Source organism: Pseudonaja textilis, chromosome 1, assembly GCF_049901715.1.
Source record: "Pseudonaja textilis isolate UNSWEBS1 chromosome 1, rPseTex1.2, whole genome shotgun sequence".
In the NCBI taxonomy this organism is placed as follows: Eukaryota; Metazoa; Chordata; class Lepidosauria; order Squamata; family Elapidae; genus Pseudonaja; species Pseudonaja textilis.
The window spans coordinates 325,065,492-325,091,144 of NC_141990.1; the positions used below are offsets into that span (position 1 = coordinate 325,065,492).

Sequence of the window (25,653 nt, forward strand, 5' to 3'; positions counted from 1 at the left end):
CGTCCCCTGCTTTCCAGGGGTTCCCCCTTTTTTGGGTTTTGCGCGCGCGGGAAGCTTCTCCTCCCCGGACGCTCGCGCGCCCTGCGCTTGGGGACGCGCCGAGCGCCCTCTGGTCCGTCTCTCCCGCGCCCTGCCCTTCCCCTTCCCGGCGTCCCACTCCGGCCGAGCCCCCGGCTGGGGCGGCCTCCAGCAAGCGGAAGGCGGCGGGAAGATGGCGGAGCCCGGCGGGGCCGAAACCTTCGCCGAGCGACCGTCCACGCCGAGCGGCAGCAGCCTCAGCAGGTGAGGACCGATAGGAAGGACGAATCCCTCTCCTGCCTTCTCCCCCGCACCCGGCCGTCTCTAGTCCCACCTCCTTGGGGAGAGGTGGGGGGAGGGCGCACCTTCTTCTCCCCACACCCGCAGCTCTGCCCCATACGGGACTCCGCTGCCCCCACGGCGGAGAGAGCCCTGAGGACGGCGCGGTGCCCTCTTTCTCCCGCGGCCGGGTCCTTCCCCCACCGCCCCGCAGCTGTTTTGCATTTTAATTTTGATTGCGCTTCTCGGATTTCTGATCCACCTCTGGAAACGGGGCGGGGCTGTTGCCAGGAGGCTGTCGGGGGGGGGGGGTGTTACCCCAATGTACTGTATTGGCACGTCAGGTTTAATTAACCAGGTTACCGCATTAGCCCGTTTTCTACCTTTTGCACAGGATAAGGAAGCGTACCCACCTGCTGGCTGTACACTCCAGGCTGAACTAGGATAGAGCCCGGCATAATTAAAAGCTAAATCAAGCATAAGGCGCTGTGCGAATGCATGATGACTGACCTGGTTACTTAGGTTGTGTGGACGTGGGCAATGTAATCCTGGGTGAGGGTGGATCATCTTCCCCAGCTGTCGTAGTTCCATATTCTTCTCCTCCTGTGTCCCATCTGTCAATGGTATGATGAACTCCAGATCTGCCTATGTGTAAGGATCCATAAGGCTGGTGATGATGGAAGGTGTAGTCCATCACATCTTAAAAGTGACTTGGGAGCTTTTGGGTCTTGCTTCCACTCCATAGTTCTCTGCCCTAGAAAGATTTTTCCTCCTTTTAATGTCCTATGGTGGTCCTTGACTCTTCTCCATCCTTTGTTTTGCCTTGTAAAGGTGGTTCCTCTCTCCTTTTAGTGCAGCCACATTTGTTGCTGAATGACTTCCCAGCAACCTCAACTAGTGTGACCCAACATCTGGAGAGCTACAGGTTGCTTTCATACAAAATTTTGATCACCCTTGCTAAATTAACCCAATCCTTTGCTGCTGTCTAGTGGCTGTGCCAATTTTTATAACCTAAAAGCAGGGGCTCTCAACCTTTTCTTCACCACGAAAATACCTTTTGTGGCCACAAGACCTTGGCTACAGACCTCCAAGACTTAAGATTTAAATAATAACATTTCTTCAAGCCTTCGTGGATTCCCTGTGATGACATTGCAAACCCCTCAGGGATTCATGGACCTCAGGTTAGGGAACCACTGACCTAAAGTATAGTTGTAGATCTCTTGGTGTCTTCTGAGCTTGGTTGTTTGCTTGTAGATGTTTCTTTACTCAACTAGGTAACATCATCAGTGCTAGTAAGTGTGGGGTTTGCTCCCTGTTTATATCCAGTAGCTACTATATAAACAAGGAGCCGGTCTGGTCTAACAGTTAAGGCAAATGACTAGAAACCAGGGGACTGTGAGCTAGTCCTGCCTTAGGCATGAGATCTAGCTGGGTGACTTTGGCCCAGCCATTCTCTCAGGTCAACCCACCTCACAGGATTGTTGCTGTGGGGAAAATAGGAGGAGAAAGGAATATTAGTTATGTTTGTTGTCTTGAGTTATTTATAAAGTAATAAAAAATATTAAAGTTGGGCAATGAAACATCTGCAAGCAAGCAACCAGCCTCAGAGAGCACCAAGGACTCCATGGTTCAACCCTCAGCTAAAGATATTCTCTTCTGTTGAAAAATATGGTGGTCCTAATCAAGTTAAAACATTCTCACTTATTTGACTATAATAAATCATCTCCGGGTATTTTGTGTTGTCTGAAGCCAGTTGCTATGCATCAGAGATGTCCCTTTATCTCATTATGTGATCATGTCCCCTGCAGCACTATCTTTTCTGCCCTCTCTTGTTTTTCCTCATATTTCCTATTTTCCCCTCTCTGGGAGGTCCTGGCTGTTCTCTGCTTGCATTTTTGTCCTGGGAAGTGAAAGGAGGCTTACTGGGTAAGAGGAAGGACCAGGCTGGTTCAGCATGCTGGTCCCACAGTAGCCATGGGGATGTCTTTGGGGAAGAAGCCCACAAACAGGAGGAATGTTGTAATTTCTCCCGTCCCCATCTAAGTGGAAATGCTAGGCAGGGCTACTTTCAGGACCATCAAACATCCACAACGTTTGGGGTTATATCTATTTTAAAAAAAACCTATCGAAGTTCATCTAGAATCTAGATGAAATTATCATTTCATCCAGTGACCTGTGCTCAGTTTCACTGCATTCCCTTTCTTTATTGATCATAATCTCCTACAATTCTTATTCCCTCCACAAAAGATTCTACAGTTGTTTTCCTTTAATTGCTCCCTTGTCCCCATTATGTTTCTTGGTTGTAGGTTCTTTCGATAATCTTTTATTAAATTCTTATTTCCTAGATGAACTAGAAAATAGATCCCTTGACTCCCAGGTAGAGATTCCTCCCGTTTGTTCTTTTCCACCTCATTTCTTATTTTCCCTTGAAGATAATTATGTGGTTTTTCACAATTATTCCCTTTATTCTGCTCAGCTTTTTCCCTCTCTCGTATACTCCATTGGCCTGTGAAAACTGCTTGGTTTCAGTTTTCACCTAACCTGCTATATTATACACTTTAATTTCCTTATTTGCCTGTGTGATTCTCTCCTCCAGTCTCTTACATGTTCCCCAATACAGGTAGTCCTCAGCTTATGACCACCGTTAGGACTGGAACATCTGTTGTTAAGTAATGTGGTTGTTAAATGAATTGCACTCAATTCTTTTTGCCATGGTTGTTAAGCAAATCCAGCTTTCCCCATTGACTTTGCTCAACAGAAGCCAGCTAGGAAGGTCTTAAATGTGAACCTGGATGCTGTAACTATCATAAATTGCCAAGGGTCCAGTTGCCAAGCACCCCAATTTTGATCTCATCGCCATGGGGATTCTGTAACAGTCATAAGTCTGTGGACTGATTGTAAGTCACAGCACCATTGTAAGTCCAAGTGGTTGCTAAATAAGTGGTCCTAATTCGAGGTATTTTCTTTAGCTTTAGGTGGGAAGTGAACAGAAGAAAAGATCTATTTCCCAGCCTTGCGTTAGACTTAGAGCTAGTTTGGTCTAGTCTAGTGGTTAAGGCACCAGGCTAAAAGTCAGGAAATACTTCGCAGGGTTGTTGTGGAGAAAATAGGAGGAGAAATGAGTATGTTCACTGCCTAGAGTTACTTATAAAGTAATAAAGGGGGATAAAAACATCTTTTTTAAAAAGATGCTTGGCTTCTTAATTGTTTTGTTCATTGCAATCCTTAATATTAGAGTCTTCCATTCAGTGCTCTTGTATGATATGTTGCTATCTTGCTAACATTTTAATAATTAGCATAAACACCAGGATCAAGTTGAATTCTAAATGTATCTACTTAAAATAGCTAGATTCCTCTGTGGTTGTTTTAATTGTGCCCATTGAGTGTGAGAGGCCTGAGTTTTACTGGCTCACAGGTGTGTGTGCAATTTATGATGGATTATTTTCTTGATTTTCCGCCAAATGATTTACAATTAGCAGGTTTAGACTGATTAATGTACAATAGGGATATCAGCTTTGTTCCTACAGCATTAATTGTTTGCAGAGGTTAAAGTGGGTTAAACTCCTAATTGTCAGCATTCCAACCAAACTCTCCATCCCAGTTCAGTGTTCAGAGACAGAGGCCATCCAAATAAGAATTTATTAGAGAAGTCATATTGGCACATCTGGGGAAAACCCAAATCTGAATTCCCGCATTTTCCCTGCTGTACTAAACTCGCACCCAGCTCCCTACTGATGACCCTCGGGAGTCACACTCTCCAATCCACTTCCATTCTGAACTCCCACCAAGTCCAGCCACTCCGCTCCAAACAGCTTGAGCTCTGGCGAAAGAATGTTGTTGTGGCTATCGCCCCTTCTCACTTCACTCTCATTCCCACAGTTACCCATCCTTCCTTGTGGCAGCCCCAAATCTGATTCAAGATGGATCCAAGGCTGACACTAATATCTTAATTTGGAATTTCTAAAGTGTGTCTGATAGGTCCTTAAATGGCACAAATTTGGACAGATGGATCTTTAACCTGATTTAGGTTTTTTTTTTTAATGGAAGCAGATGAGGCTGGTACTATTTGGGGCACTTTCTGAGTTTCAAAATTACAGTATATAGGGATTTCAATCCAGACATCCTCTTTCAGGCCTTGCGGCCTTGCCACATACAAGTTGAACTTGAGTTACAATCATAATGGAGCGTGTCCATCCTGGTTGTAAGTTGTGACCGTTGTAAATCAGTCATCGACATGCAGCATTCATTAAGCAAATGCCGTGGTCATTAAGTGAACCAATGGTCTTAATATAGGCCAGTTACAAAGCACCTGATATGCAGTTACATGAGCAGCCTTCAGAACATAAGAACAGGGTCGTAAGCACTCCAGAGTGGTCCATTGTAACCAGTGGTGGGCTGCAACCAGTTTAACAACCAGTTCTGTGAGTGCGTGCTTTGCACACCCAGCATTCAAAATACAGCAATTTGAAGCTGAAATGGGCAGCCCCAGTAAGTAGAACAGCTGAGGTGCAGAAATGAATCAACTGAGCCAGAAGGAAGGAAATAAAAGACAGGATAGGGCGGGGGGCAGATGGGCGAGACCAGCTGATGGTCAGAGCTACCAGTTCACTAGAACCAATCCGAATTGGCAGCATCCCACAGATTGTAATGTTAAAATTGATTGTAAGTCATGTTTGCCTAATGAGCACAAAAAAGGTTGTGAAATTGGGTTGGTCACATGATCCATCTGTTTTACCGACCATCACAAGAAACTTAACAACTGTGATTGGCAGGCTCCATTGTGGTCATATATCAAGTATTATCTATAGACTCTTTAGTCACATCTATTGCAGTAGATTATGTCTGTCTTATCACTTGGTACCTGATTGTTATCTAATGGGTTGCCACAAAGAAGGGGGAGTCAAGCTATTCTCCAAAGCACCTGAAGGCAGGAGAAGAAGCAATGGGTGGAAACTAGTCAAGGAGAGAAGCAACCTAGAACTAAGGAGAAATTTCCTGACAGTTAGAACAATTAATCAGTGGAACAACTTGCCTCCAGAAGTTGTAAATGCTCCAACACTGGAGGCTTTCAAGAAGAGATTAGACACCATTTGTCTGAAGTGGCATAGTATTTCCTGCTTGAGTAGCGGGTTGGACTAGAAAACCTCTGACGTCCCTTTCAACTCTGTTATTCGGTTATTTTGTTTTTAAGCTGGGTTAGGAAAAGAATGAACAAAACATTCATGGTACATCTGAGCAATAGTGCAAAGGCATTATGGGACCATTTGAAAGTGATGCCACAATATCAGAAGTAAGGATTATATTGTTTTCCTTAACAAAATAAATGTATGGGACCCATAAGTCCTTCTTATGAAATAGCAACTGTGAGGTAGGGAAGACATTGATTCTTATCCTTATGAAGTTTTGATCCCTATTGATTCACTCCTTTTGCATATAACTGCAAATGAAATAAAAAGTAAATAGGGTCTTATGTTATTTTAAAAAATTATCCTACCTTTTCGCTTATTAGGCATGACATTTATTCATTGCTCGTTTAATCTGTCCTTGGAACAACATAAATTCTAGTTTTATAGTAAAGGAACAATTGCCGTCTGCATTATATGCATATAGAAAAAATTTAGCAGGACTCTTGCTGATGTGCAGAACTGGCCAGATTTAGAATATAATCTAACTCTAAATCCTTCTAGGACTTACAGGTTACCTTGAATTATATCCTATGGGCAACTGGAAAACAGTGAGGGTCTAGAGTCCATCCTGGTCAAAACCTTGTCAATTATAATTTTGCAGGGATAGACCCCAAATTGCATATTACCACAATCAAAGCAGAATCAAGGTGTAGATTACCTTTTCAAAATCTAGCCAGCTGGAAAAGGATTGAAGTTGGTGCATTATTTATTGATTGGTTTAGGTAAAATGGATATGTCTGCTCATCCTAAATACAGAACACTTTGGGAGGGGGGGCTAACAAACCACACCACAGGAAAATACTGGAAAAACAATGTAAACTCCTGTGAACAGAATAAAAGTTGAAGTTAAGGTGATGAAACCTGCTGCAGTTTTACAGATATGCATTCATGGCTGGACATTGTGATTGTCTAAACCAGGGGTGTCCAACCTTGGCAACTTTAAGACTTGTGGACTTCAACTCCCAGAATTCTGGACACCCCTGGTCTAAACCATCAAAACTGCCTGAGAGTTATTTCTGCATTGGCAAGAATCTGAAAAATATGTTATTTTATAGTCTGAACTATCCTTGAGTTACGTGCTAAGAAATGCTACCTAACTGTAGACTTATAACATAAAGGGGATTGATGGACTTGGAAATACATTAGTTCATTAAAAGGGTGTTCTATTAGCATTATTCAGAAGTTTGGCCTAATGTTTCCCAAAGAGAAAAAAATTAGTATTGGAGGCCAACTGTGAAAGAAAACTTGCTGACCTACGGTTTTTCCATTAGAATGATCCTGTGCTTTCTTGCTTCAGGAAAAATGACAAGTCTGAATAAGATATACTGGAGAGAATTTTTTAAAATCACATGCAATAGGGCAGATTAAGAGGGGAAAAACTAGGCTACAGATAATCCTCAACTTACTACTATGATGGAGTCTCCTGCATCACTCATCCCCAATAGGCTGTACCTCTGTTCAACAGTGAAAGGGCAAAAAATATCCTGCAGGAAGCACAACTCCACAACACAGTCCTTTCAGCAGTCCCAAGAAGGCTCCACACCCAGTTGCACTATTCAAGTGACCTTGAGAACACAGACAAATCTCCAAGTGGCCTCAAGGACTCTCTGAAATAATGCAAATGACCCGCTGTCTTCAAAGAATAAAAATCCTTCCATTCCCCATCATTCAATCAGAGCTGAAGAAGCTTCTTGGATGAGAAGCGAAATGTCTTCAAAGAAAAAAACAAGTTGTCTCTTGAAAAAGCACCTTTGGGACAACTATGACCTGGATGACATGCACTTTGGGATGAACACCCTTCGAATGGTGTAGAGATAAGAATGGATTTCCAAAGAATTTTAGACCTCAGGAACCATTTGTGCTTCAGTTTGAGATGCAGACAACACAAACTCATCCCCAACAGCCTGTGCTGGTCTTCAACAGAGAAGAGACACAGGGCAGAAATCATCCCGCAGAAAGAAAAGCTCCATAACACAGTCCTTTCAGCAGTCTCAAGAAGGCTCCATACCCAATTGCACTACTTGGGTAATCCTTAGGTGAACGCAGGCAAGCCTCCAAGTGGCCTCATGGACTTTCTAAAAGAATGTAAATGACCAACTGTCTGCAAGGAATATAAATCATTTCCCACCATGGAGCCAGAGCTGAAGAAGCTTCTTGGATGGGAAGTGAAACATCTTCAAAGAAAAACAAGAAAGTCCAATTGCCTGTTGAAAAAGCACCTTTGAAACAATAAGTGTAGCTGATTTATGCTCATGTACTTTCCAGATTTGAAAATAACCAACACGTCTCTCCCCTGCCCCCCCCCTCCCCCAGTGAAATCCTGAGGATTAGGTTTGCAAGGGTATTTAGCAATCAGGTGTGAAGATCTCAAACGTTTCAGTCACCGTGGCTACCTCAAAATCATCTGAAGGAGGCCGGGTATTTTACATGTTTTTGTCTTTATTTTTAAATTGTCATTTACATACTAACCATTAACTAGGCAAATTTTTTCAACCAAGCTACCTCATATGGGCAGAAGTTACGGAAGTTTCCAAAATCTGGGATGCATGACTCACGTGGAATTGAAATGTGGCCAATTTTATGAAAATATTTTTTGATATAAAAAGTTATCAAAACAGTTTATGACATTATACAAAATGTCGTAAAACAGTCTTGTGCTGATATTTGACTGTGCTTATATAGTTCAAAATGGACTATTTTCAAGGCAGATACATCTCTGAATATATCCCAACTTTTCCAGTGAAGGCAATACAAGTAAGCTCTTGACTTACGACTATAATTGAGACTGGACCTTCCATTGCAAAGTGAAGTAGTTGTTAAGTGAGTCATTCCAGATTTTATGACCTTTTTGGCTACAGCTCTTAAATGAATCGCCTCAATTAAGTGAATCTCATGGTCATTAAATTGATCCATCTTCCCCTATTGACAGTTGGAAGCCAGCTGAGAAGGTCGCAAATGGAGATTTGGGGACCTTGGTAAAATGTTTACCAAAAATAAGATAATAGGAGAAATGTTTTCTGAGATGTAAAGGCTAATAGGAAGGCAATATATAATGGTCTGTTGATAGGCATGGTCAACATGGTCTGTTGATAGGCATGAATGTTGAAAGGAACAAAAATAGCTTTGTACAAGAGCACTCATGGTTGTGAGGAATACAAAGAAGTTGAATGCAGTGGGAAGGGGGCACTGGAGAATTGTGTGTGGTAAAATAAGAAGGGAAAGGGGTCAAGCATAAGTAGATGCTGAATAATGTGGTTTGTATATAAAAGTAAGCGACTACATTGAAGTGGTGCAGTTACGTAATGAGAACGAATGAAGATTAAGCAGCAAACGAAATACGTTAAGGAGAAAATACAGATAGTTCTCATTTAATTACTGAAATGGGATTAGAATTTATGTTGCTAAGCAAAGGGGTCATTAGCTGAAACACCATGTGATCACACCCCTTAATGAAGGTAGCTTTGAATAGTCACGGTTGCGGTCATTAGACAAGGATCTCATGCTTTTCTTACCCTGCCACGCTCATCTGTCCTTCAACTCTCCCCAGTTGCCTATTCCCACCACCACCACCACCACCAACATCTCTGCTTTTTTGGCCACTCTGCACTCCTCCACCCTTGCCTCCCCCAGTTGACCTTCATCTTCTGTTGCTGATAAGGCATACCCAGCCTGGCCTTGCAAAGTTTTCCCAAGATCTTGCAAGGGCTTCTCAAGGCTCAGTGGAGTTCAGGGTGGCCAAAAGGGCTAAGATAGAACATAGAACATAAGAATAATAGAGTTGGAAGGGACCTTGGAGGTCTTCTAGTCCAAAGCCCTGCTCAAGCAGGAGACCGTAAACCATTTCAAACAAATGGTTGTCCAGTCTCTTCTTGGAAAGATCCCAGTGATGGAACACCCATAACTTCTGAAGGCAAGCTATGCCGCTGGTTGGTTCCTCTCACCATTAGGAAATTTCTCCTTAGTTCTAGATTGCTTCTCTCCCTTGGTTAGTTTCCACCCATTGTTTCTCTCTTGCCTTTTGGTGCTTTGGACCCCTTCATCTTTGTAGGAGCCTCTCAAATATTGGAACGTTGTTATCATGTTTTATATACCTTATAAGATGGGGGGAGACAGGTGGGTGGCGAGTTGAAGCCCACCCTGTGGATGGAAGGAAGGAAGGAAAAAAAGAGGAAAGAAAAAAGGAAAAGAGGGAGGGAAGGAAGAAGGAAGGAAGAAGAAATAAAAAGGGAGGGAGGGAGGAAGGAAGGAACGAAGGACAGAAGGAAAACTAAGGAACGAAGAAGGAAGACCTGGGTTCTATTGTTGAGTTGCTACTGTGAATGCCTAATTCCTCTTTTTGGATGGGAGCCAATGGAGGCATTGGTGGTGGGTTCTCATTCCCAATACCCTATCAGCAAAACTTCAGTGCCTCTGCCTGTAGCTGCTGAACCCCAGGTGGGTTTCTAATAAGACCTCCCCTTCCATTAATCACTGATGCCGGCCTTAGGGAACAGTCTCTACCCACCTACCCCACCCCGGAGGCTAAGTTAGCTCTATCCTTGTTAATACAGGTAGTCTTCTGCTTACGAGCACAACTGAGCTCAACATTTCTGTTGCTAAGTAAGATAGTTGCTAAGTGAGTTTTCCCCCATTTTATGACCTTTCTTGCCCGTGTTGTTAAGTGAATCTCTGCAATTGTTAGTAACATGGTTGTAAAGTGAATCTGGCTTCCCCATTGACTTTGCTTGTCAGAAGGTGATCGCATGACCCCTGGGATACCGCAACCATCATAAATATAAACCAATGGTCCAGATTTTGATCACATGACCGTGGGATGCAGCAACGGTCATAACTGAAAAATGGTCAGTCACTTTCTTCAATGGTGTTGTAACTCTGAACAGTCACTAAACGAATGATTATCATAAGTTAAGGACTACCTGTATTCAAAACCTATTTGCAAGACTTGGCTGTGTCATCAGGCTGTAGTGTCCCATGATTGTTTTTTGTGGCTTTATCGGATTGTTCTATATTGCCCAGAGTCACTTCCAGTGAGGTGGACGACTATATAAATTTGATCAATCGATCAATCCATCCCTTGAGGGAGAGGATTTGATTTTTAAGAGAACAGGAAAAACTGGACAGTTTTGTACACTGCCAACTACTTGAAGGCCTGTCCTTTTAGTAGGGAAGGAGTAAAAGAGTCTTTCGCAGTTGTTTGAAAAGTGGTGGATTATGATTGATTATGTGCCATCAAGTTGTTTTTGACTCCTAGTGATCACATAGATCAGTGTTTCTCAACCCTGGCAGCCTTGCAGATGGGTGGACTTCAACTCCCAGAATTCCCCAGCTAGAATAGGTTGGGAATTCTGGGAGTTGAAGTCTACCCATCTTCAAGCTGTCAGTGTTGAGAAACACTGACATACATACTAGATCTCCTCCAGGAGAATCTAGTATTTGTTCCTTCATGTTGCTGCTGGTGGTCGTCTTCTTTCCTCCTACATTTCCCAGTATTAGAGCCTTTTCAGAAAAAAAAAAAAAGCTAAGCTTTCTTAAAAGAATAAACTCTTTTTAACTAAAAACCAAGTTCCAGTTTCTTCCAGGATCCCAAAGTAAGTTCTAAATTGGTTGAAACAGTACTGTATGTATGCAGCTAAATGCAAACATCACCAGCCAATCACCATAATCGTGGCGTGTGGGCTTTGGCAAAGAATCACTCAAGGTTTTCTTTTGTGCCTTTCCTGGAACCTCTGCCAAGGAACAGATGCTGTTCTGTATTTTTTTTCCCAAAACTATAGTAACACAAACAATGGGACTGCAAGGCCGCAAGGCGTAAAAGTGTGTGTTTTTTTAATGCCATTATTTCACATTCTGCAGTGTGACTTCTCTCTCTCTCTCTCTCTCCCAGGGCCCCCATTCCTCATTCTAAAGTCTTTTCAATGAAAAGGTCAAATTATATCATGCTACCGGTTGAAACCATAGTTTCAACTTGGAAACTGTGAGTATCCTAGACCAAGCCAAGTCCAAAAATGCTAGAGAATTCCTGGAAGCCTGGCACTCAAACAATCAGCTGTCCACAGGCACATGGACATAAACAACATCTACATACCATTCAAAAGAGACAATCAAAAAGCTAAAATGGAAACAAAAGACGAATACATCATCTCTTCAGCAATCAACACCCAGATGAGCAGAGATTAGCACCAAAATTAACATTAGATTAACAATAAAAAAGCAAACAATAACCCAATCAAGGAACTGCCAAACATGCTAACAGTAAACAACAGCCCAATCAAGGAACCACCAAGACCATTCTGACCAACTCTGAGAGGGCAAGCCATGAGTATATAAAATGAGAGCAAACCCAACTCCCTCCTGGCACTGATGATGTTTCCTAGTTAGGTAATGAAATGTCTGCAAGAAAACCACCAAGCTCAAGGACCCCCATATATCATGCTCAGTTTCATATATTCCAAGATTACTTTTCCTGTCTTCATTTTTATTAAAAGAAGTGTAATGTGTGCGTGTGTATGGTTAGTGGATGACCATTGGTCATCTTAGTGGAGTTTGAAGCTGTTTCTTGAATTATGACCTTGAAGAATGCTTATATTTTTGTAAGAATATGGGGCCTTGTTCCCTTCATTCCTGTTCAAAAAGGGGTAAAACAGTGCTGCTTAACCTGTGGTCTGCGGACCCCTGGGGGGAGCTTGATGTCACAGAGGTTCCATGAAGGCTTAAAAATTGTTATGATTTAAATCTTGAGTTAAGTCTTGGGGGTCCGTGGCCATGATGCATGGCGATAAAAGTTGCAAACCACCGAGTAAAAGGTTTCTCCAATTTGAGAGACCATTACAGAACAAGTAGTACTAACACTTCCTTGCAAATTGGTGGTCTGGTAGTTTTGAATAGTATATATTGTCCCTAAAGTGTGTATAAATCTGTTCCCTTCTCTACAGTAGTCCTTGATTTATGACCGGTCATTTAGCAGTAATTCAAAATTATAACGGACCTCTCTGGGGTACTTACAATCAGGATTTGAAGTGCTGACGGCTGCCCTGGTCATGTGATTGCATTTGGGGCACTTGGCAGTCAGCCCTCATTTATGGCTGCTTGTAGCATCCTTCAGTCACATTACCATAATTTGTGGTGTTTTTTTTGGCTGGAAACCTAAAAACGTCCATTGCAGATGATGGATCTGCTTAATGACCATGGCACTCAATTAATGACTGTAGGATTAGTTCAACGATTGGTGCAAAAAAGGTAGTAAAATCAGGTTCAGTTACAGGGTGACCCACTTAATGCCTGGCACAACTTAACAACTGTAATTCTGGGCATCCCAAAGGTACTTTTTTCAAAAGGCAACTGGCAGTTCTTTGTTTTTGTTTTTCCTTCTTGAAAACATTTCGTTTCATCCAAGAAGCTTCTTCAGTTCTGCTTCTTGAATGAGAAGCAAAATGTTTTCAAGGAAAGTAAAAAGCAAGAAAGTTCAGTTGCCTTTTGAAAAAGCACCTTTGCGACCTGGATAATTGAGAATCTCCTGCGTAGATGTAATTCTGGGTGATCAGTTGAGGACTGCTTGTATGGTACAGCTGGAAAAACTGTAGGAAAGGCTAATAAAAAAAACCTCAAAGGCCCGGAGCTACCTGTATGACCAATTGAAGAAAGAAAGAAAAAAGCACCTTGTAATTTATCCCTCTCTCTCCCCCTTCCTAGCATGGCGGACAAGAACGGCACATTGAAATGCACTTTCTCTGCTCCGGGCCATAGTGTTACCCTTCTGCACGGCTTGGCCTCTCTGCGGGCTCAGGCCCAGTTGCTGGATGTCATCCTCACCATCAACAATGAGGTCTTTCAAGTACACAAAGTTGTTTTGGCAGCCTGCAGTGACTACTTCAGGTGAGAGGCTCAAATGTCTGTAGGGAAGCTGTTTTCTGCTCTTTCAAACCACATTGACGGAGTTGGTTGTGGACAAAATGGTGGGTTTGTGTCAGGGAATTGGGCAGCCGATGGCCAATTATAGGTATAAATTACAGATATTCAGAGTTGGAAGGGACCTTATAGATAATTTAGTCTAACCCCCCACCCAAGCAGGAGACCCTACACCATTTCTGTCAAATGGCAGTCCAATCTCTTCTTGAAAGTCTCAAGTGATGGCGCTCCCACAACTTCCGAGGGCAACTTCTGTTCCATGGGTTGATTGTTCTCACTGTCAGAAAGTTTCTCCTTATTTCCAGGTTGAATCTCTCCTTGTTCAGTTTCCATCCATTATTCCTTGTCTGGCCTACAGGCGCCTTAGAAAATAGATTGACCCCTTCCTCTCTGTGGCAGCCTCTCAAATATTGGAAGACCGCTATCATGTCTCCTCTGGTCCTTCTCTTCACTAGACTAGCCAAGCCCAGTTCCTGTAACTGTTCTTCATATGTTTTGGTCTCCAGTGCCCTCATCATCCTGGTTGCTCTTCTCTGTACTTTTTCTAGACTCTCAACATCTTTTTATAATGTGGTGACTAAAACTGGATGCAGTACTCTAGGTGTGGCCTTACTAAGGCTTTATAGAGTGGTGTTAGTATCTCACTCACGCCAAATGGAGTCAGAGATACTGAACTTTTGGTTTTATATAAATTTTATAAAAAATAAATATATTTCATCTCTATATCCAACCGACAAGATACTCAGGCACATCATGAGATCATGAGGTAAATCGTCAGGTAAATCACAGAATAGCATACAGAACACACAGAAGAAGAAAAAGGCGGGAAAAATGGGAACTCCCCCTTTACACCCACAGCAAGCAATCATAATATAGATTGCCTCATGCAGGAGCCAACTCTCTCCGATCAACCTGGTCCAGTTACTAAATTTAAATATCCAAATAGTTTGCAAGTGAGGGCTATTATTAGTCCTTGACTCACACTCATTCTTTTAGCGATTGTTAACAGCAGTGTTACAACCAGGAGTGGGATTCTACTGGTTTGGACCGGTTCGGGCGAACTGGATGTTAAATTTGCATCTGGTTCGCTGAACCAGGATTTGAACCAACTGGCTGGCTCTGCCCACCCTTCCACTCCCATTCCAGGAGTCTCCACGCAGCCCATTTTCGATGCAGGTAAGCGCAGTGTAGGCTCTGGGAGGGGGAAAAACGAGCCGTCTGGAAGTCTGTTCCGGAAGTCCTGTTTCTGGCTTCCGGAGGGTCTCCAGAGTCCGGGGGAGGCCTGAGGGAAGCCTCCGGACTCTTGGGAAGGCAAGACAATGGCCCTACCGGAAATTCCTGTAGGCCACGGCCACCATGGCTATGCCCACCCAGCAACTGGGCAGTGAACCGGTTACTCGGATTTTTGAATCCCATCCTTGGTTACGACCAGCCCTTGCATTTACGGCTCTCGTAGCATCCGCCAAGAACACATGATCAAAAGTCCAAACTAGCAAGTCTTTCCTGCAGTTGCAGCATCCCAGAATCATGATGGCCATTTCTGACTTTCCCAGATGGCTTCCGATAAGCAAAGCCAGTGTGGGAAACCGAATTCATGTAATAACCACAAGGTTCATTTCACGAATGTAGTGATTTTCTTAACACTGGTGTCAAAAAAGGTGTAAAGTTTGCCATGACTCACTTAACAACTGCCTTGCCCGGACAGCTGACAAGCGCTGCGCGTGGGTGCGCAGCGTTTGAAAAGCCTCTTCTTTCCTGATTTTTCAGCCTTAGCTGTGCCTGCGCAAAGCAGCTGAGGTTGAAAAAGCAGGAAATAAAGGACAGCCAAGAGCCCAGGCGGGTGGGTGGGCCAAACAGATGACCAGAAAGTCATTGCACCGAACCGACTCGGTGTCAGCTGCTCTTCAGAGCTACCGGTTCTATAGAACCGGGCTGAACCAGTAGCATCCCACTCCTGCATTGGAGATGATCAAGGCTCTGAATCATTAGTCAAATGCAGTTGGATTCACACCTGTCCAAAGTGACCTCCGGATGTTGACCATCTCTTACCTGTTTCTAACTTTGTGCTTCCTATCTTGTCTGTTTGTGATTACGCTTGCCTGATTTGTGCCTGCTGCGTATGTATCTGTGAACATCTGCATACACCCTGGTCCTTGTTTTTTGATTGGTGTTTGTTTCCCTAGTAACATCAACCCCAGAGGTTTATTGCTCTTCATAATAAGGCGCAATTAAGGTTGGGGGGGGCAGAAAATCTCCCACCAGACGCTAATGGCTCTGTCGGATTCTGTGCACCACAGGTTGGCACCGGTGTGGCCTTGCTGCTGAGCTATAATTGCTTCAAGGGTTTCTCTTGTAACTTGGGTGTTTGGTAGGGTTGTCGTGGAGGGACAATGAACAGCATAATCTTCCCTTTGGTTTGTAGCTCTGATTTTGATGCAAATGAAGGGTAAAAGAAAAGAGGCAGCATTAAAGATGATTTGGCAGCTGTTGCTCTACTCTGGATTTCAAGATTACAAGACAGTTTTTCTTCAGAAATCAGGATAATTATAAGTTGACTGTGCTTTTCTTGGTATTCAGCTCTTTTTTGTAGCAACAAAGCATTTTCAGTCCTTCCCTATAAGAGGAGGGAAACAGCAGCTCATAATTTTCTTTAGGGGGCGGGAGGCTAAAACATACAAAGAACGGTTGCAGAAACTGGGTATGTTCTAGTCCAGGGGTCCCAACCTTTTGGATCCCAGGGACCACCAAACTCATAATTTTAAATCCCGCAGACCAGAGACCATGGGAAAATCCCCCCAAAAAAGTCCGCAGGAAAATTCCTTACCCCATTTTCCTACTGATCAATCATTCTTTATTTGGGATTGCAGGATACTGTCTCCAGCTCCGTTCTCAGGGGGAGAGAGAGACTTTTGGCTTCATGCAAGGAAAGCAGGAGAAGCAGCAGAAGTCTTTCTTTCTTTCCTCCCAAATTCCGCCAGAAATGAGTCTTTGTGAGACTTGTTGCGCCGGCACAGCCTCTTAGAGCAGGATGCCTTGCAGGGTCCCAAAGACTCATTTCTGGCGGAGTTTGTGGGAGAGAAAGAAAGACTTTTGCTGCTTTCCTTGCATGCAGCCAAAAGCAGAAGAAGAAAGAAGTGGAAAGAAGCAGCCTGGTAGCCAGGCGAGGCGTGTGGGGCCCTTCCCGCCCTCCCCTCGCTACCTCGTCTTGTTCGTAATGCAAACGACGCAAGCCTTGTGTTCCCGTGGGCCATGTGGGCAGCGCAGCTTTGTATTCCCACGCAGCTTGGATTATTTGCTTTGAGGGATGCTTTGGGGTGACATTTCTCTGCAGACCACCAAAATTTTCTTGCAAACCACCAGTGGTCTCCGGCCCACTGGTTGGTGACCACTGTTCCAGTCTAATGAAGAGAAGGACTGAGGGTGACATGATAGTAGTCTTCCAATATTTGAGAGGCTGTCAAGAGGTGGTTGACCTATTCTATAAAGCACCTGAGGGCAAGACAAGAAGTAATGGATGGAAACTTATCAAGAAGAAAACCAACCTAGAATTAAGGATTAATTTCCTGACAGTGAGAACAATTAACCAGTGGAAAGGCTTGCCTTCAGAAGTTGTGGGTGCTCCATCACTGGAGGTTTTTAAGAAGAGATTAGACAGCCATTTGTCCAGAATGATATAGGATCTTCTGCATGTACAGCGGGGTTGGACTAGAAAACCTCCAAGGTCCCTTCCAATTCTTGTTATTCTGTATCTTACAATTAATCCTTGACTTACTATCACAATTGGGACCAGAATTTCCATCACTAAGCAATGATGTGTTCAATAACATTGCCCAGCAAGGTGGGCGCTAAATGAGTCAGGCCCCATTTTACAACTTTTTCCATGGTTGTTAAATGAACCTTTGCAATCTTTGTTTCAGCATTCCGAGTAATGCATCTTCCAAAAGCAGAACTCCGAGGCAGGTAGATTCCTCAAAGAACATGTTTATTGGATGCATCAGATTGGCACAGCTAGTGAAAACCAACTCTAAAAGTTCCCACGGTTTTTCCCTAATTAAAAGAGCAAATATTTCCGTCCCCAGATGTCACCGGTCACATTGTCCAATGAAAGTAGCTGGCAGGCTGCTTGGTCGCTCCTCTCCTCCTTCAACTGTCACCTACTGGGATGACCTTGGTTTCCACAAGAAAACTTTTTGTTTTGACTGTTAGCCAGTCTACCTACTTTCCCTTCCCTCCTCTTTCTCAGAATTCATGGCAACTATGAGGCGGCAAAAGATGGCTTCAGCCAGGTTTGCATCAGAGTTGACACTTTGGATAGGTCCTTTGCACTTTGTTGTATGAATTCAGTGGAGCGCTCAGAAAATGGCAGCCGCTCTTGGAATCGCACCTTGTGGCCGACCAAACAGTACAACACTGTGGAAACCTCAGGAGATCTTCAAAATCTGCAGAGCTCTGGTGTTTTCTGCAACACTGTGAAGATTGCATTAGAAAAACAGAATGAATGCCATAGCTCTTGAGTCTGCTTCTCCCACCCTCCAGACTTTTCCCATCCATCCCCACTGGGTCCCTGCAGGGCTTAGCCTTCTTCCTCACATCCCATCACGCTTGTCTTTTGAAGATCTCGGAAGCTCTGGAGCTTTCCACAGTGCTTTGAGATCCGGATGACAGTGTGATATGATTCTGGAAGCAACCATCATTTTCTGAGTGGCTGCATTGAATTCTGGTCACTCAGAAAATGATGTCCACTTCTGGAATCGCACCATGCTTGCCTGATGTCACGATCCATTCTGATTCCCTAAACTCGGTATGCACAGTGGTGCAGAAAGCTCTGGAACTCGGACAGGTCTTTAAATGATTATTTTTTTCAGGATTTATTAGTTCTGACGGCTGTTTACTATTTTCCAACTCATTGCCTCCAACTTAAATCCTGGAGTTACGACCCCAATTGAGCCCAATGTTTATGTTACTAAGTGAAACATTTTGGTAAGTGAGTTTGCCTCATTTTACGGCTTTTCTTGCCACGGTTGTTAAGTGAATCATTGCATTTGTTAAGTTAGTAACACGGTTGTTAAGTGAGTCTGGATTCCCCCTTAACTTTGCTCTTCAGAACGTCTCAAAAAAAGGAATCCCATGACCCCGGGACACTACAACATTCATACAACAGCTGCCAAGCATCCAAAATTTGAATCACGTGACCATGGGGATGCTGCAACGGTCGTAAGTGTGAAAAATGATCATAAGTCACTTTTTTCAGTGCCATTGTAACTCTGAATGGTCACTAAATGAACTGTTATAAGTCAAGGACTGCCTGTATTGGCTGTATATGAGCAACTGGGAAAGAGAACTGTTCTGGCTCTCTTCTCCTCTCTTTACGGAGGCGTGTTTTGATACAGCAAGGAGGGCTGGATGGACTGATATAGCAGGTGGTTTTTATGTTCTTGTTTTATGTCCATTAAAGCAGCTAAACTACTGGTAGTCCTCAACTTACAATTATTCATTTAGCAACCATTTAAGGTTATAGTGGCCTCATTAAATGGTTATTAATGAAAAAAAACTGACTTACAACTGGTCCTCGCACTTATGACCACTACAGCAACTGCACAGTCACGCGATCAGAATTCAGGTGCTTGGCAACCGGCATGTATTTACAAGGGTTGCAGTGTCCCAAAGTCATGTGATTACCATTTGCAACCTTCTCCGTCAACCTCGGACAGCGAACTCAAGAGGGGGAGCTTGATTTGCTTAATAACTACATGTTTCACTTAACAACTGCAATGGTTCGCTTAACAACCATGGTACAAAAAAAAAAATTGCAAAATTGAGCATGACCTATTTGCCCTTGCCTTGCTTAGCAAAGGAAATTCTCATCCAAATTGTTGTAAACCGAGCACTACCTGTAATTCTCTTTTTGTAACCAGTAAAGTTTCTTGTGAGATTTTTCTCTCACATCAAAAAAGGACTCTGTATGAATGCCTATATATATTTTACGGCTTCCTATTGTCAGCGATCCAGCAACCCTCCATTCCAACCAATAACTCCAAGACAGGCATCTCTCAAAGTTCCTTTTATTTGGATAGTAACTGGCACATCTGTGGAATCCTGAATCTGAAAGTTTGGGGCTTTCTTGCAAAAGTAAAAACTACAAAATCCATCCCCCCTTAGCCATCATCACATCACATAGCCCAATCACCATCCGTCCCAAAGTAAGATTCCCATTTCATTATGCGCAACACTCCGTGACCTTGAACCAGCAAAAGAATTTTATTTTGTCTAACTAGCTATACTCCAATGAATTCCCCCCTCCCACTTTCTCAGGCTCAATTGTGGCAGCGTGGGAGCATCGGATCTCAATATGGCTTCCAAAGCTGACACCTTTGCTAATACATATCGTACAGTTCTATTTTAATAGAGACACTTGAGACAGTCTTTAACATAAAACTAAATCGAAGTTCATCAAAGCTCATTTAAAAAGGCAGTGATTTGAGAAGATATAAAGGGTTCATCAACGTTTCATAGAACCAGAAAAACAACATCTGCACATATCGGATCCTTCTGGAAGGTCTTACAAGCTGGTGTAAACAAGGAAGGGTGAGACAGATTTTCTGAGACAAGGAGCACTTAGCCTTTGCACAGGAAGGAAACTTACATTTTTGTTAGTCATTTATAATAATTTAAATATACTTATTTATTGAGTAAACAACCTGAAAGCGGATTCACGCATAATTCAAAGTGAATTATGACCACAACTGTGACCAGAATTTCTATTGCTAACTAAGCAAGGCATTGTTAAGTTCAGTCCTGCTGCCCGATTTTATGACCCTTTTCATCACGGTTATTAAGCAAATCACTGTAGTTGTTAAGTGAATCATGCAGGTGTTAAGCAAATTTGGCTTCTTTGACTTTGCTTGTCAAAAGCAGGCTGAGCAGATTGCAGATAGCAATCACATGATCTTGTGATGCTACAGCCATCGTAACCATATATCAGATGCTAAGCGCTCAAATTTTGACCAAGGGACTGTGGGGACACTGCAGTGGTTGTAAGGTCAAGAACCTGCTTATTTTTTTCAGCGCCATTGTAAGTTTGAATGCTTGCTAAACAAATAATCGTAAGTTGAGGACTATATGTAATTTACTGTGATGTATCAATCAATGAAAAGGCAAGTTATTTGTTGCACACTTTTCTCAGTTGGCAACCTGTGGAAAATTTATTTATCTGTCAAATTTCTTTCTTTCTCAATTTTACTTGTTAAATTTATTTATTTATCAAATATATTTGTTTCTTTGTTTGTTTGTTTTTATCAAATTTATTTGCCATCCGTCATGTAGTTCAGGCGACTCTGAGCACCTTATATTCCCCCTAAGGATGTCCAGGAATGGTGAATCTCATCCATGTCGTCTCCTGTTCTTTGATTCTTTCAGGGCCATGTTCACTGGTGGGATGAGGGAAAGCAACCAGGATGTGATTGAGTTGAAAGGAGTCTCTGCCAAGGGCTTGAAGCACATCATAGAGTTTGCCTACAGTGCCGAAGTCACCCTTGATCTGGACTGCATCCAGGATGTGCTGGGAGCAGCTGTCTTCCTGCAGATGGTACCTGTGGTGGAGCTGTGCGAGGAGTTCCTGAAATCAGCCATGAGTGTTGAGACCTGCCTTAACATCGGGCAAATGGCCACCACCTTCAGCCTTGCCTCCTTGAAGGAGTCCGTCGATGCCTTCACCTTCCGCCATTTCCTTCAGATTTCCGAGGAGGAAGACTTCCTCCACCTTCCTTTGGAACGACTCGTCTTCTTCCTTCAGAGCAACAAGCTCAAGAGCTGTGGCGAGATCGACCTTTTCCGGGCTGCCATCCGATGGCTGCAGTACGACCCAACGCGCTGCAGCAGTGCCAGCCAGGTTCTCTGCCACATTCGCTTCCCGCTCATGAAATCCTCGGAGCTGGTGGACAGCGTCCAGACCTTTGACATCATGGTGGAGGACGTCTTATGCCGGCAGTACCTCCTCGAAGCTTTCAACTATCAAATATTGCCTTTTCGACAGCATGAGATGCAGTCTCCCCGCACGGCGATCCGCTCCGATGTCCTCTCTCTCATCGCTTTTGGTGGCACGCCGTACACCGATAACGATAGGACCGTAAGTGGCAAAGTCTACTATTTGCCTGACAGCAGCACACGCCAATTCAAAGAGCTGACCGAGATGGAGGTGGGGACGAGCCACACCTGCGTGGCTGTCCTAGATAACTTTGTTTACGTGGTTGGGGGACAGCACCTCCAGTACCGCAGCGGTGAGGGAGCCCTCGACATCTGCTACCGCTACGACCCCCACCTGAACCAGTGGCTGCGCATTCAGGCAATGCAGGAGAGCAGGATCCTGTTTCAGCTGAACGTGTTGTGTGGCATGGTCTATGCCACGGGGGGCAGGAACAGATCCGGCAGCTTGGCATCCGTGGAAAAATATTGCCCCAGAACCAACGAATGGAGCTTTGTTTGCCCCCTCAAACGCAGGACGTGGGGCCACGCGGGGGCCACAGTGGGAGGCAAGCTGTATATCTCGGGCGGGTATGGAATATCCGTGGAAGACAAAAAAGCTTTGCATTGCTATGACTCTGCACTGGATCAGTGGGAGTTCAAAGCTCCCATGAACGAACCACGGGTCTTGCACGCGATGGTCAGCGCCAACAATAAGGTTTATGCCCTCGGGGGCCGCATGGACCATGTCGACCGTTGCTTTGATGTCTTGGCCGTGGAGTATTACCTACCAGAAGCCAACCAGTGGACGATGGTGAGCCCCATGCGGGTAGGACAATCTGAGGCTGGCTGTTGTTTGCTAGAGAAGAAGATCTACGTCGTGGGCGGATACAATTGGCACTTGAACAATGTCACCAGCATCGTGCAGGTGTACAACACGGAGACGGATGAATGGGAGAGGGACCTCCACTTCCCGGAATCATTTGCTGGGATTGCTTGTGCACCGGTGATTCTACCACAGCCAACACCCTGGAGGTGACCGTCAAAAGCCACCTGGTCCTCTGAACCATCCTGTGCATGCTCTTGCCTGGCTTGTTTTGCAAAATAAAGTTGTGTATTCATGGCAGACAGGTGAACGTTTCTGCCTACACTCTCCTGGTTTATGGTTTTTCAGCAGCCCCTTCCGACCCTGTTGGGAATGGGAGTGTGATATGGAAGACTGTCCCGAGTAGGGAATCTTCTCCAGAAGCAGCGGTGGTGGTGCACAATCCGGTTTCTCTTCCCTAACAATATCACGTCTGTGGACGTTTAATAAGTTTAATTCTTAATAAGTTTTTTCTTTAATAAGTTTAATTCTTTTCTTTCATTTCTGAATAACTGAGGGTTTCGCCGTATCTCAAGAGTGCCATTATATGGAGGTGTGTGGTAGCTGGACAATTTGAAGAAAAGTCAAGAAGATTAAGATCATCCAGAATTTCCCAAGATCAATAAGACAAACAATTGAAGGAAGAAGAAGATAGCTCTAGGTGTCAACAATCTATGAATTCATACAGGAATATTTTCCTGAAAAGCAGCTTTGAACAACTGTACAGAACATACCTGTTCTGTTGTTGAAAACTCGGTAAGACATGTTTCCCTATGCAGAGATTTAGGAAAGTGCCAAAAAGACTCCACAGAAGCTTGGAATCTATGGAGTGGAGGCCAAAACGGGATTATTAGCACAGGTAAATATGTCTTCCATAAACTGACAGTATAGATAGTCCTCAACTTACAATAGTTCATTTAGTGACCATTTGAAGTTACAACGGCATTGAAAAAAGTGACTCATGACCGTTTTTCACACTTACATCTGTTGTAGCATCCCCTGTGGTCACGTGATCAAAATTTAGATTCTTGGCAGCTGATTCATATTTATGATGGCTGCAGTGTCCTGGGACGTCATCATGTTTTCTAACCTTCTGACAAAGTCACTGGGGAAGCCAGATTCACTTCACAACCATGTGATCACTTCACAACAACTAACTTAACAATTGCAGTGATTCACTTAACAAATGCGGTAAGAAAACTCTGGCAAGAAAGGTTGTAAAATAGGACAAAACTCACTTCACAAAATGTTTCATTTAGCAATAGAAATTTGGGGCTCAGTTAGGGTCGTAAGTTGAGGACTACTGCTTTTTTGTTGTAATCATTGTTGAGGGAGATACATGGAGACTCACACTTTAATATGGATGTGTTCCTGGTCCGCATCCTTTCTTGACACTCGGAACACTTTCTTGAGTCAAGAATGTTCGCTATTGGCTAGGATGGACAAATGCCGTCTGAACAATCGCTTGATGGGATGGTTATATTTATCATTCCTCTTAATTGTCGGTTATGGAAAACCCTTTATATGTCTGCAGCTGCTTGGAAAGTGAGATGCGCAGAGTAGACTGACATTTCATTCTGCAGGGTGAACTCTGGGGATAAGATGTGTAACGTGCTGAATGAATATTAATCTGCCAGTTCTTTGCTCACATCTGCTGGGACTACAGTACTGAATTGGCAGATTATTTCGAGTACAGGTGGCGCTCGACTTACAACCATTGGTTTACTGACCATTCGAAGTTACAGTGGCACTGGAAAAGGTGACTTATGACCATTTTCCACAGTTACAACCATTGCAGCACACACACACCCGGGTCATGTGATCAAAATTCAGACGCTTGGCAACTGTTGTGTATTTATGTCGGTCGCAGCGTCACCTTTTGTGACCTTCTGACAAGCAAAGTCAATAGGGAAGTCAGATTCACTTAACAACCAGGTTAGTAACTTAACAACTGCAGTGATTCACTTAACAACTGCTTTGCTTAGCCATATAAAATCTGGTCCCAATTGTGGCCGTAAATCGGCTTATTTTTTTTTCTAGCACTCAATACAAAGCAGCTTCATAGCTGCCGTTTTAACTTTCTCCAACGCCTTGATCATATTGGCACCCCAGGGCATTATGGGAAGTAAGAAGCCAGAGTCGACCAGTGAAATGCCAGTGCTAGAATGTCTGCAAAAGGGAACCTTGAGGGGGGAAGGAAAAACCAGAGGGTGTTTGATGGTGGGGAGGAGAATGCTTGGTCTAGAAGTAGCTGAGATGAACTTCTCTGATGCTGCTCTCCATTCCCTGAATATCTACAGAGATTTTCAGTCATCCAGGTCATGATAGTCCCAAAGGTGCTTTTTCAAGAAGCAAGTGGACTTCCTTTGTTTTTCCTTAAAAGCCTTTCACTCCTCATCCAAGAAGCTTCTTCAATTCTGACCGAGTGGTATGGAATGGAAGAATTTATATTGTTTATAGGGCACAGATAAACCTCCCAAGTGGCCTCAACGAACAACTCTCCGAAAGAGTGCTAATGACCTGATGACTTCAAGGAATATAAATCCTTCCATTCTCCACCATTCAGTCAGATCTGAAGATGCTTCTTGGATGAGAAGTGAAACGTCTTCAAAATTGCCTCTTGAAAAAGCACCTTTGGGATATTCCCTGAATAATTCTAATGCCTGTACTCACCACTCTGTCAGAAAACTGCCGCAACACAATTGAAACTCATTTCTTCCTTTGGTTTTTCTGTATTTAAATAGCCACGTATGCTTCAGCGGCAGCCTGGAACAGCAATCGAGGACTTTGCATTAAAATATATAAAGCCAGTGAATTGCAGCTTTTCAAAAGAAACTTGAATGTGTGTGCTTAGGAGTTTCACATCTTGCTGATCAGGTTTGTTTTTGTGTTACGGAACATGAAATTTGGAGCATCTTCCAAGTGTGGAATAAAAACATTCTTTTCATATATCGACCTGAATTATTTCAATGCACAGTGTACAATCTATTTGCTTGATTCTTTGTTTCGCCCTGGGAAAGGAACCAAGAAAATGCTGAGATATCGTGTTTATATGCAATAAAGCACATTTTCTAGAAAAATAATGTGTGTCTAAATTGTGTGTCTAAAACTTCAAATTTTGTAGATGCTTGAAGTGAAATAATGCAGATAGTCCTTGATGTAACAACAGGTTGCATTGTTCAAAGTTACAGCGGACCTCCCTGGGCTACTTATGAACCAATTTGAAATTATGATGGCTGCCTCCTTCTTTTCCCTTGCAGCCATATGATCACATTTTGAGCACCCAGCCCGTTTAGAGCTGTTTGCACATTTTATGTTGTCATGTATCCATGGACAATTGTCTGTGTGGATCTTCTACTCCATCTCTTTGGGGAAAGAGAAGGTCATTATCCCGAAGGTGCTTTTTCAAAAGGCAACTGGACTTTGTTTTCCCTAGAAGAC

General features: G+C 43.5%; 1 protein-coding gene across 2 annotated transcripts; it reads left to right on the top strand.

Moving 5' to 3' along the window:
- Positions 1-25,161, top strand: KLHL26 (kelch like family member 26). 2 transcript variants are annotated; one of them, XM_087922727.1, is made up of 5 exons: positions 1-282; positions 13,173-13,355; positions 20,805-23,071; positions 23,206-23,403; positions 24,957-25,161. In XM_087922727.1, the coding sequence occupies exons 1-3, from the start codon at positions 212-214 to the stop codon at positions 22,384-22,386; spliced, it is 1,836 nt and encodes a 611-aa protein (XP_087778853.1). In that variant the 5' UTR covers positions 1-211; the 3' UTR covers positions 22,387-23,071; positions 23,206-23,403; positions 24,957-25,161. The 2 variants fall into 2 exon arrangements, with proteins under 2 accessions (XP_087778853.1, XP_026554838.1); XM_026699053.2 differs by lacking the exon at positions 23,206-23,403.
- The last annotated feature ends 492 nt before the right edge of the window (positions 25,162-25,653 follow it).

What these genes read in the sequence shown, in the direction of transcription:
- KLHL26 (XM_087922727.1), top strand. Translation starts at nt 212, where the DNA reads ATGGCGGAGCCCGGCGGGGCCGAAACCTTCGCCGAGCGACCGTCCACG. An exon ending in AGCGGCAGCAGCCTCAGCAG is followed by an intron (nt 283 to 13,172) that starts GTGAGGACCGAT and finishes CCCCCTTCCTAG; the next exon opens with CATGGCGGACAAGAACGGCA. An exon ending in GCCTGCAGTGACTACTTCAG is followed by an intron (nt 13,356 to 20,804) that starts GTGAGAGGCTCA and finishes TGATTCTTTCAG; the next exon opens with GGCCATGTTCACTGGTGGGA.